General features: G+C 47.1%; 2 protein-coding genes across 3 annotated transcripts in view; both read left to right on the top strand.

Annotated features, from left to right (window-relative positions):
• Positions 1–3: 3 nt before the first annotated feature.
• On the top strand, positions 4–8,153 carry purg (purine-rich element binding protein G). Its single transcript, XM_069169068.1, has one exon. The coding sequence runs from the start codon at positions 473–475 to the stop codon at positions 1,514–1,516; it is 1,044 nt and encodes a 347-aa protein (XP_069025169.1). The 5' UTR covers positions 4–472; the 3' UTR covers positions 1,517–8,153.
• Positions 8,154–10,169: 2,016 nt separating this feature from the next.
• slc38a9 (solute carrier family 38 member 9) overlaps positions 10,170–12,575 on the top strand; it is a 16,801-nt gene continuing 14,395 nt past the window's right edge. The window contains exons 1-2 of one of the 2 annotated variants that reach the window (XM_069169036.1): positions 10,170–10,571; positions 11,386–11,545. In XM_069169036.1, coding sequence (XP_069025137.1) covers positions 11,448–11,545 — 98 coding nt within the window. In that variant the 5' untranslated portion in view covers positions 10,170–10,571; positions 11,386–11,447. Of the gene's footprint in view, positions 10,572–11,382; positions 11,546–12,575 lie in introns of both variants that reach the window. The other variant, XM_069169037.1, reaches the window with a different exon arrangement.

Raw genomic sequence — 12,575 nt, 5'->3', positions numbered from 1 at the left:
GTGCCGAGCTGCAGAGGATGCAGCTGAATGAGTGCATCCCGAGCTGCACAGCCTCCAGTCACCGAGCACGCCGTGTCTCTTTAACAGAGGTATTCTCAGGACGGGGAGGGGGGGTGGATGGGTTCATCGGGTTCATGTAGTATTGGACGCCTCCTCCCATTTCAGGTCGGCTGCTTCCCTGGGTCCTCGGCGGAGGGGCATCTGTGAGCCACATAGGTGATGGAAAATGGAAGTTTGCAGTGGAAATGGCTAAACGGTCGAGTTTGACCTTTATTCGGGACACGGAGAGTCGATCAGCTGACGGCTCCGAACTCGCTGCCATTTTCAGGTCATTCGAGGCGTCTCGCTGAGTTTGCTTGTTGCTCCAGCCGGCTGGGAGAGTCAGCCCGCCCGCTTCCCCCCGCTCCGTGTCGCCCCGTGGAATGGAGGCATCGTTCGGCCCGCTGCTGGTTTGAGCGGCGGAACAGTCACCATGATGGCCGATGGATGTTGCAGAGGGATGGACAGAGGCAGGGGTAAGATTGCATCAGATTCTCTACCGAGACACGCTTATCCTCAGCAGTATGTGCAGAGCGGACCGCAGCAGCAGCAGCAGCAGCAGCCGGGAAACGACATCCAGGAATTAGCCTCCAAACGCGTCGACATCCAGAAGAAGCGCTTCTACCTGGACGTGAAGCAGAGCGTCCGCGGCCGCTTCCTCAAGATCGCCGAGGTGTGGATCGGACGAGGCCGCCACGACAACATCAGGAAGAGCAAGCTGACGCTGTCCATGTCCATGGCCCCGGCTCTGCGCTACTGCCTGGGAGACTTCATAGATTACTACGCCCGGATCGGGCTGCGGGGGGGCCTGGCGCCTCAGCAGGGCGACGAGCTCAGCAGCAACTGCCAGGGCCGCGGGCACGAGTCCCGCAGGAGAGCGCCGGAGCAGCACGCCATGCTGTCCCCCACCGGCTCCGCGCTCTCCGACGACCATGCCCACCGCGTCCTCAAGAGCGAGTTCATCGAGAGGGACAACAGAAAGTACTTTCTGGACCTGAAGGAGAACCAGAGAGGTCGCTTCCTCCGCATACGGCAGACTGTCAGCAAAGGACACGGCACCATGGGCTACTACGGCCAGGGCATCGAGCAGACCATCGTGCTGCCGGCTCAGGGGCTCATCGAGTTCCGGGACGCGCTGTCCCAGCTGATCGAGGACTACGGCGACGAGGACAGCGACGAGCGCGGCCGAGCCGGGTCCCGGAGCCGCGACGAAAACCCCGAGCTGCCGGAGGCCGCGTCTTTCCGCGTGGACAACAAAAGGTTTTACTTTGACGTCGGCTCGAACCGGTACGGTATCTTTCTAAAGATCAGCGAGGTGCGGCAGCCCTACCGGAACACCATCACGGTGCCGCTGAAAGCCTGGGCGAGGTTCGGGGAGAACTTCATCCGGTACGAGGAGGAGATGCGGCGGATCTTCACCTGCCACAAGGAGAAGAGGACAGACGGGCGGCAGGACAGCGAGGAGCACGAGGACTGAGCTCTGCCTCCGCGCGGGGGGTCCAGACGCGTGTACTGCACGTGCCCCCAACCGCGACACCACCTTAACCTGTTGGCTGAACAAGGGCTGGTAACTCCTCACGAACTGACTCCGAGTGTCCGCGTGTCTCTGTGCCGTCTGATGCACTTTACCCCCCTCCCCCTCCCCCGCCTCTTTCATTAAGATTGCACTGTTCGATGGGTCTAATTGGAGGTGACGTCAGAAAATTGACGTCACCGGTGTGAGGATAGTGCGTAATATTTCAGCCCCCGAAACCCCTGACAGAAAAAAAACCTGTCGACGCAGAATACTGAACGATGAGCTGACGTCACGTGGTCCGCTGACTTCGTATGAAAAGTGACGTCATGTGTTCAGTTCAGTTTCTATTAAAAAAATGCAGTTTAAGAAATTATTCAGAAACACTTAAAAAAACAACTTTTAATAATATTTATCATTAATTGCTACTAAAAACCGAACAGAAGACCTCAGGCTGTTCGCTGTGGTTGGTGGAGCCCCCTACTGGGCGTCGAGTTGATAGCAGGAATTTACTGTAAGAGTAACACACACCAGCAGCAGCTCACTCAACAAACAACACACCGACTACACACAGGAAGAAGAGGGCTCACGGTCACTGTCCTTTTTATTACTGCTGTCCTGGAAGAAGTGGGACAGATGCAGGCTGACACACGCACGCACGCACGCACGCACGCACGCACACACACACACACACACACACACACACACACACACACACACACACACACACACACCTGACATGCTTCATTCACTGCTGGTGTGTGTTACCCATCGGTGCTACGACTGTGGCTGTTGTCGACACTCAAAGTTTTTCATCCATCAACTGTAGTGTCAGAGCAAAGTGAGACACACACACACACACACACACACACACATTTGTACAAACACACACACACACACACACACACACACATTTGTACAAACACACACACGCACACGCACACACAGAGCAGTCGTTGCCAGGCTGTAGTTGGTCTGTAACTTCATAATGAATCCTTCTTCCTGTCAGCGACCGTCTGGTCCTGCAGGCTGTCAGCCAATCACAGCGCGGCGACCACAGCAGGTACAATAACCTGCACCATGTAGCAACGTGCTGATTGGCTGCTTCACGATGAGAGGAGAGAGGAAGTCGTGGTGATAAAGCAGAACAATAACAGTGCTGCTTGTCGACGAGCCTCCAGACCCGAGCTGCGGGGTGCGCTTCATTCACGGTGCAGCACAGCGCGTCGGCAGATCTGCTGCCAGGGAACGCAACCAAAACTGGCAAAGGAGACTAAATGAATCCAAAACTTTAGTGCAATCCATCTCCGGTCATCGAGACGACCACACACACACGAGCGGTCGTCTCGATGAGCTTTGAGTCACTTTCAGTTATTAAGATCTGAGCTGGTTCCTGTTCTGATCCCTCAAACACCTGAAACAGAAGTGACTTGGAGAACTCGCTGCGTGAACAGATCTCTGGGAGACGTCTGCTCACCATCCAAACACGCAGCGGAGACAGAAGAAGAAAACGGGCAGTGACTGCTGTCGGAAGAGACGCACACAGATCTGTGTTCCTGTCGTTGTATTATTTATATGATATGGCAGTTATATCCTAACAGCTCCTATTTACACTCTATCGTGGAAGGAAAGGTACTTTATGTGTTCTGCTGAGCACACAGCTGGTGACGTGCAGCCCGTCATCAGCTGCAGCCTCAGTCCTGCTGCGCGTCGGCGCTGCTGCGGACTCGGTGACTTCCAGGCATTAAAACCTCCTGCAGCAGGTTGTGTAGCTGCAGTGTGTCCTGCTCTCTCAGGGGAGTCAGAAACCTGCAGCTGAAGTCCGTCTGTCGTGGACGCGGCTCTGCGCTGCCCCCTGGAGGACTTCTCTCAGTTAGGAGCACCGAAGAGGAAGCTTCCTCTCAGATCAGTTTATTTGTGGCATGAGAAGTTGACATTTTTATCCAGGTGATCTGCCGCTTTATCTTTTTATAATCACGTGATCCCTGACATTTATCCTGCGATCCATTACGGTCCCGATCCCCAGGTTGGGAACCTCTGGTGTGAAGAATTGTGAGAATAATATTTTATGATATTTTGCCCGTTCAAATCTTTATTTGAGACGAATCATCACTTCCTTCAGTCGTACCTCGGACCAGAACCTCCGACACCTGCCTCATGTGTGTAAATGTTCGTGGCTGTCGTCCCACAGCTCAGATCTCCTCGTCTCTGTTGGTGGAGGTGGACGGTGAGCTTCTTTCCGTGATGTCAGTGAACGCCTCACAGTGAGAGATGAGTGGTCGCGTAGAAAGGGCTCCACATGCTGCTCGAACAGAACCGCGTATCTTACCTTTCCCTGCGACCTGCTGATGAGCACGTCATGACACCGTGTACCTGTGTGTGTGTGTGTGTGTGTGTGTGTGTGTGTGTGTGTGTGTGTGTGTCCTAAAATCCAACCAAGTGCTGCTTCTCCATGTGAGCTCGGATGGCAGCGTGTTCATCGAGCTCGGAGTGTGAGCTGACGAAGAGCCCGGTCCAGACTGAGACTGAAGCGTCAGAGTTCAGTCCGCTGGTCTGCTCCGCTGGTTCCGAACCTCGGACTCAGAACCAGCTGAGATCACTGAGGTGACTGAACTCAAAGTCTCACAACATTATTATAAAGCCAAGAAGACGCAAAAGGGCTTTTAATTTGAAACGAGGGCTTTTAATTTGAAAGCAGACATGCAGGTTTCTCACACCGGATGTCGGGTCAAACAAATAGAACACGTTGTACCCCTATGAAATAATGCTGAGTCATCGATTTACAGGAAGTCAAAGATAATCCTGACTTAGGTTTATTTCTGTCGTATCTGTAGATACAAACTCCAGACTTCACGTCGGCATGGAAACAACACTGAGTTACCTGGACTATAATGATATAAAACTCCATCAGTAGAAGACGGCTGGTCATACACGATGCCAAAACTCATTCACAGAGTTGCTTCTTCTTTCATGCAGCTAACTGAAAGGAAAAAAAGACGGTCAGAGAAGTTTAAAGTTTTAAAAGGCAGCTTTCATAAAGGCCTCGTTCTCTGTGCAGATGAGCTCCACACCGACAGAGAGGTCTCAGACAGATCTCCTGGAGACGGTGGGATGTTCGGAGGACTCGTCACCCGTGTCGTTGTGCTACCTCAGTGAGCAGCTCAGCGTCTGCGGCCGGGCTCTTTGTCTCCGTCTCAGCTCTCACTTCATGAAAATGACTGGTTCTGCTGGAGGAGACAGAAAAATAACGCAAAAAACAGAAAAACAGTATAACAAAAAAAAAGAAGAAAAAGATTGTTAGTGGAGGCAGCCGCTCGTCGTGATGCCGTTAGTGCATGAGGTCACAGGACTAGCTGGGTTTGGTGTGTGTGTCGTACAGTGTGGTGACGAGTGTGAACTTTAATCAAACAGTGAGTCCTTTTATTTTCATATAAATGGCAACAGATATATAAAGCAGTGTATAATTTAAAGCACAATTTATCTAAAAAAAAAATTAAGGTTAAAAATATCTACTCAATTCTTTAGAAGGGATCCCGTCAGCGTTGGTGGTCGGACGTTCTCCACATGAGTAGAAAGATTTAAAGTATTTATTGAGAGGAGTGTGAATCCTTGAAAGGTGTGAAGGTCATCTATCGCTGAAACTCCAAATATCCCTCCTGAAAGCACTTTAAACAGAAGCTGCACTCTGACCTGCTGCAGAGGGACCACTTCTACCCATGCCTTCGGTGTAAAGTGACAATCACGGATCCCTGCACTTCAGATCTCCCATCATGCTCGGTGTCAGGTGACCGTCTGGAGTTCAACACCCGGTGAGGTCATCGCTGAGTCTGAATCCTGTGAAATGAGGAAACACAGGAGTGTTTGGGCACTTTTTATTAGATTTAAACTTCAGGAATGTTAAATCATTTCTTTGGAGGAGAAGCGAGGAAGCTCATCAGCTGATCAGAAAACTTGCTGAAACGTTGCTGCTCATTTCACAGGATGTCTGCAGAGCAGGACGGATGAGTTGAGATGAGGAGGAGGTCCGTGCAGGATCTGGAGGATGTAGTGAGGTCAGTTTCCCTCGCTGGTGCAAAAACATCCTCCGAAAGATTTCTGAAGGAATCTGGATTATTTATGTCAAATTTAAAAGGGTTACAAGTCGCACTTTGCTTTTCTTCTTATATATGAATAGAAATGATAAACTCTTATTGGCATAGTAACAAGCGGGTATTATAGGTTATATTTTCCTATTTGTTTTTGTTTTTGAGCCCCTTGAAGAAGAAGCCGGCTGCTGCTTCACTTTTTATCCCGGGACCAAAAAAAACATGTTAAAAATGATAACAACAGCCAATCAGAGAGCTCTAAAGTGACGTCGTCGTCTGTCAGCTGTTGAGCATCATGCACGGACACGCTGCTAACGCCACTCAGAGCTGTTTGAATGTCTGAAACGACCTGCGTTCAGTTACTGAACAAACACTTCTACCCAATGAATTCTGGGAAATCTGGCACATCTAACAAACCCACGTCCTGCTCGGACTTTTCGCTTTCCTGCTCACTGACAGACGGTTCAGGTGTGTTTTTTTGTTTTTATTTTTTTTATAGATCTCCATCTTGCCTATAATTAGTGTCAGATTACATTCAGAGTTTCTTTCCAGAAAATTTCACAGAAAAAAAATTATGAAGTAGTCAATGAAAGCATTAATGTAGGTTTGCATGGCACACTGAGTCAGTCTGATGTTTGAGGAGCTGGCAGCATCCCTCCTGATGAAGAGCAGCTGTGGTCATCCTCACTGGCGTCACAGTACGCAACAACTATTCAATCTGATCTGGATTCAACTTCCTTAATTCATAATAATGCAGTTTATCCAAACTTTCAACACACACAAAGTGAAACGGGGGAAAAAAGAGCTTTACAGAGCTGTCAATCATCCATCTGCTGAGGATGACACGGTCAACTCAAGAAGTACAGTTTAAAAGCTCGTATGATGTCCACCTGTAGTTTGCAGATCCTGTTTTGTGTGTTCGGCCTCAGCTGCTCTTCATCGTCCTGCAGGGAGGGAGACGCCTCACACACTGTTGGGTACCGAGAGGACAGACGTGATATCCAAACTGTAAGTCGGTGAGGGCAGACGGGAAGCTGCAAGATGTCGGACTTCGGTGAGAAATCTGAACTGTTAACAAAGATCTAATGTTTCCAACCCTGACGCCTTAAAGCTCCTTTCCAGTCGGACTCGGCTCACTCTGACTTTTAGCAGACGGAATCCAGTGAAAGCTGAGAAACTCGCAGGAGTGTCGCTGTTTATGTGGATGTCGGGATGAAAACGCTCATTTTACTCGAGGAGGTGTTGGAAGGCCGCCCTGACGCTCCGTGTGTGTTCATCTGTGCTTCGAGTGATGTGAATGTACTGAAGAAGACCTTTTTCTCTGTTTTGGCCTTCAGTTCACAGAGTTTTGGAGAAATGTAGACGCGTAGATGTTCAGTAACCTTTTAAAAACGAGCTGAAGTGAGTAATGACAATGTGAAAAGGTGTACATTTAGATACATGTAATGTAAAACATTGGTGTGTCCTATAGTCCTGTAAACGACGACTTAAAAAACAAGGAGGTTTTGTACTCTAGCACTTTCTTTACTGTGTACTGTATCAGTTCATCTTCTACATGTAAAGTACTGTATGAATATTCATTACTTGCCTTGTAACGTTTGAAACGATGCTACGTTTAGAAATGGTAACCAAGAAAACAACGTTTTTAGAGTGTATGCATGCCAATGGTTGGGAGCCAGTATAATAGGAAAACTATATGAACAATGGTGCTATGTTATATATAAAGGTGCTTCTATGGACCCCAGCTGAATGCATGCCAAGAGGAACTGTCAAAAGTAGAAAAAAAGAAAATTGATGTCCTACTGCTGTTCTCGAATAGTGCTGCTTCCCAAAGATGTCAGACGTTTGTATTTGTTCAGATCCAACAGATCTTCCTGTTCGTGTTCCCGCTGCGGTTCACAGCTCAGAGATCTGCAGACGTGAACACGCTCGGTTCTCCTCCAAACACACCTCGCTGTCCGTTTGTTGGGAAGTAGCATTATAACTCGGACAAGGAAAGTCTACGTGTCGTCCATGTTCTTCCTTGTTTTTCTGAGCTACATCACTGGAAATGTGCAAAAAGCAGGTTTTTACAATCTTGTCAGCTTACTTTGTAACGCAAAGTATTTCTGAAATACACAGATATCCTCTCACAAAAAGTCTAACTGTAAATACGAAGGACCAGAACCGGGACCGGTCCGAGTGTCAGAGCAGCATCGGAAGCAGGAGGAGGCTTTTAATTTGAAGAGAGAGTCTATTTACAGTTACACTGCCTTTGTGACAAAGTGTGAACGAAGTACAGACAATCTGCTGACATCACTTTGTGCTCTCAGTCCTCCGCTGGAAGGCTTTTTCATGTAGCAGAGTTACTGGACAGCAAACATCAATATAGTCTTTGAACGGTCTAAGTTGTTTGAGTTTGGAAAACTTTGTGTTAATCGTCGCTGGAAAAGAATTTGGAAAATGAAAATGTATGTTTATTGGTTGTACTGATCATTGTTCTTTTTATGTTTTTCATTAAATGTTTTGCAGGATTATCAATTTGTTGGTTTGATTTCCATTTGGAGAATCCAGCATGTGGACAGGAAGTACGTACAACCTCATATTTCATATGTTTCTCAGCAGTAGAGAACGATTCACATCATTTCAGTCAAACTGGGAAGGACAGAAAACGTGTTTGTGTCAGTGTGAATATATTTAGAGCTGTTCAAGGTTTACAACTTTAGTGGGAACCAATCAGACGAGGTGGAGAGCCACCGGAGGCCACGGGGGTCAACCCAGATGAACCCTGGGAGATTTTCAGGGTGATTTCACTACCTTCACTTTAAAGTTCATATCTCGGTCACTGTTGGGGCGAAGCATTCATGCTGTATCTTTTTCTGTTCAGGACAGTCAAATCTATCCAGATATTTCATAATTTAATTTGATCATACTTGCAGATTTTTCATATTACTCTTTATATCAAGGTCTTATGAAATTGTTGTTTTTTTACATGTGTCTCACCATAAATTATTGTCAGTAAAGACATCTTTTTAGAGTTGTGTAGAGGAGATTGTGTAGAATCTGTTAATATCTGAACCATGTTTGTGGGACACTACATGACTCAGCACTTTGAACAAACATGTGTTTAAGTGCCTGATGGACAATAAACGTGATGAATGACTGCGGGTGTCCAAACAGGGACTCACAGTCGGGACATACGGCCCTGTGATCTGTGAGGATAACTCAGCTGCAGTGGAGGACTGTTGTTATTATTATTGTTATTGATGTAACGTCAGCTCTATGTTGGAGATGATACAGAGGTCCGCTTGATTTTAAAACTGGATTATCTGAAAAACATTGTTGTACAGAGAAACGACGGGTTCCATCAGGACGGCTAAGTTCTGCTCTTCATCTACATAATTCCTGTCATATCCATGAGTCAGCTGTCAGTCTCCCTCCACGTCTGTCCGGCACTCATCATATATGTAGTGAAGACTTGGAAGGAATTTGTCCAATAAATCTGACTCTGATAGAACACAAAATTTGTCGCCATGACAACAGACGATGCTTCAGATCTGGATGTTGCTGCACATCCACCTTTTACAAATCTGGAGCTTCTCCAGATTTATAAAAGGTGGATGTTTCACACACACGTTGAAGATCTGTACAATCAGCACATTCAGGATCCGACTCAACGTGTGGAAGACGGTCACAGTCTGGACAGAAACATAATGATGTCACAGTAACCTTTGACCTTTTAATGTAAAATGTCATCACTTATCCTTTTATCCTGTTAGACATTCGTGTGATCATTATGAGTGTTTGGATTCTGGAAATGTGGCCACAAATGTGTTTTGAAAGGTTGTTTTTTTATGCTGAAAGTGTTCTGCAGATACAGGAGCACCAGTTCGTACCAGCAGGTGGCGCTGTGGCTCAGGAGGTGACGCGGGGTGCCCTCTAATCATGAGGTCGGTGGTATGATCTCGGGGTCCTTCTCTTATGACTGATTGGTCAGGCATTCAATCACATCACCGTCGTCCCCGAAAAGACACACACTGTCCTCTCTTTTTCTGTCGGGACATCCGGGGAGTTTTCTTACTGATCATATATGAGTAACTCTTTCACTTATAAATGTAATATCTTAAAAATCTCCAACTTTGCTGGGTTCTTATAAACATTAAATACAAAAATAAAAAAAAGTAACAAGACTGTCCAACAATATGATTAACTTATGGAAGAGAAATCCTTTTTTTTTTTTTTTTTTTTTTTCATTTTCATCATAATTTTATATTAATGGAATGTATTGATCAATACTTTTATCTGCGCTTTTTTAAAAATGTTATTTATTACCTTACTTGTTTATCGAAATCAACGTTATTTTTTTCCTTTACGATAAAATATTGAGAATTTGTCCGCATTGTTTGTATATTTAAATATTGTTCAATAAAGTTCACAAAAAAAAAAATCTCCCCCCCAAAAAATTTGGGGAGTTGTTATAACTTCCAGTTCAGCAGGTGGCGCTAATGCACAGCCCCCGAAGAAGAGGAAATACAAATCCACGAAGAAGAAAGAAGACAACGGAAGCAGCTCACGTTCAACAACAACAACAACTGGACACGGACCGCCTCCGTGACGAGGAGCTCGTAGTTTCACTTCCTCTCCGCTCGCGCTCGGGACGGTCGTTCAGCAGGCGGAGTCCTCTTTGTGCTTCTGTCTGGGACACAGACGGTCAATAAAAGGTCCGGACCTTCTGGAGCTGCTGAGGAGGAGGAGGAGGAGGAGACTCGGAGGAGGACTCGAAGGAGGAGGAGGAGGAGACGGAGCAGGACTCGGGCAGGACTCGGAGACTCGGAGCAGGACTCGGAGACTCGGAGCAGGACTCGCCGTCTGAGACATTTGCTGACACAGCAAATGTGATGAGCTGAAGACAGAAGGAGCACCTGTGTGGGACGGACTTTAAAATCTTACTGAAGGTAAAACTTATTAAAGTGAAAACCGACAACAAATGAAATCCGTAAATTGTCTGTTTTACTGAGTCAGGACGTGATGGGAGATATCCAGATGTCTAGAGGTGTGTGTGTGTGTGTGTGTGTGTGTGAGAGAGAGAGAGAGGAAGCAAGCAGACGGACCTCAGAGTGTCTGTCCCGGGTCACCCCGGTGTCCCACCCCGGTGTCCCACCCCGGTGTCCCACCCCGGTGTCCCACCCCGGTGTCCCACCGACAGCTGTAGTGATTTTAGTGTTTTGAGTTCATGAGGGCTGAAATGGTGTAAAAAGATAAAAATGGGAGACTCCATCGTGACATCACACGCTGCTGCATCCCCATTGGAAAAAAGAAAAAACAACAGGTCTCAGAATAAGTAAATAAATATATTTATAGATTTTAACAATTGAGGACAGTGTTCAGAAGAGACAAACGTGTAATCAGCTGATTAATAAATACGTGACCAGACGAACGTGGGATTATCCTGGTTCTGGTTCAAAGTGTAGCTCGTATGGATCCAGATCACCGGAGCGGCTGCAGATGCTGTTTTTTTGTTGTTGTTGTTTTTGTTTGTCCTGTAGAGTTGACTTAAACATGACGAGAGGCCGTTTCTGTTGCCGTTTGATTTAAAGCTGCTGAAAACAGGGTTCAGATCAGACTTAATAGAAGCAACAAGTGTGAGTCAATAAAAATCTGTTTCAACCCGCCGAGTCAGAAACAGAAACAACCCGCGTGACGATTTCTGTGATGTCAGCTCGACTGCACGTATAAAGCTGTCTGGTTAATGTGTTGCTATGCGAGCAGGTTTTTACAGCGCCGACTCAGGTGATGAGCAGCGAGCGGCTGTAGCTGAGAGTCCAGGAATCATGGAGGACGACAGCAGGCCGCTGCTGAGCTCCGAGCAGGCCGGAGAGAGCTCCTCACACCGAGGCTCCACCGACCCGCTGGACGCCAAGACCAAGAGGTAGAAAACACAGAAACACTGTTCACCCCTCTGATCACCCCTCTGATCACCCCTCTGATCACCCCTCTGATCACCCCACTGATCACCCCTCTGATCACCCCACTGTTCACCCCTCTGATCACCCCTCTGATCACCCCACTGATCACCCCACTGATCACCCCACTGATCACCCCTCTGATCACCCCTCTGATCACCCCACTGATCACCCCTCTGATCACCCCACTGATCACCCCTCTGATCACCCCTCTGATCACCCCACTGATCACCCCTCTGATCACCCCACTGATCACCCCTCTGATCACCCCACTGATCACCCCTCTGATCACCCCACTGATCACCCCACTGATCACCCCTCTGATCACCCCTCTGATCACCCCTCTGATCACCCCACTGATCACCCCACTGATCACCCCTCTGATCACCCCTCCGATCACCCCACCGATCACCCCACCGATCACCCCACTGATCACCCCTCTGATCACCCCACTACTCAGAGGGAAGCTCCTGCTGCACCGATGACCTCACATGACCTCATGACCTCACATGACCTCACCTGGCCTGGGATGATGCTATATGAATGAAATTTAATACATCCCCATTTTTTCCAAAAAACTTGCACAATAATGCAGTGGTAGGGAAATCACATAAACACATATTTAACAGAAGACGAACCAAAGACAACAAACCAAATGTTGGAACGGAGAATTTTTTTGACTTGTTTTATAAAAAACAACAACATCTGCTCATTTTAAATTTGGTGGCAGCAACACATCTCTAAAAATAGTTTGTGACGGGGACTGGAAAAGTTGTGTAAAGATTTATATAAAACTGTAAATAATTAGTGGATTTCATCATTTACGGTTCATAATATCATTAAAAGATTCAGATAATCTGGAGAAATCTGAACACAAGGGACAAAGCTGAAAACTATTATTGGATGGTGGTAATCTCCTTTTACGATATTCTTAGATTGTTCCACTATTTTCCCACACAGTCTTTCACAGAGTGGTGAACCTCTCTCCATCTTCAC

This window comes from Embiotoca jacksoni, unplaced genomic scaffold (genome assembly GCF_022577435.1).
Source record: "Embiotoca jacksoni isolate LCO1_2020_lvr unplaced genomic scaffold, fEmbJac1.0.p SCAF_42, whole genome shotgun sequence".
NCBI classification, from domain to species: Eukaryota; Metazoa; Chordata; class Actinopteri; family Embiotocidae; genus Embiotoca; species Embiotoca jacksoni.
The sequence above is the reverse complement of the archived record's forward strand: the minus strand, read 5'-3'. Positions and strand labels throughout refer to the sequence as shown.

Excerpts from the sequence above, each read along its gene's own strand:
- purg (XM_069169068.1), top strand. The coding sequence starts at position 473 with ATGATGGCCGATGGATGTTGCAGAGGGATGGACAGAGGCAGGGGTAAG.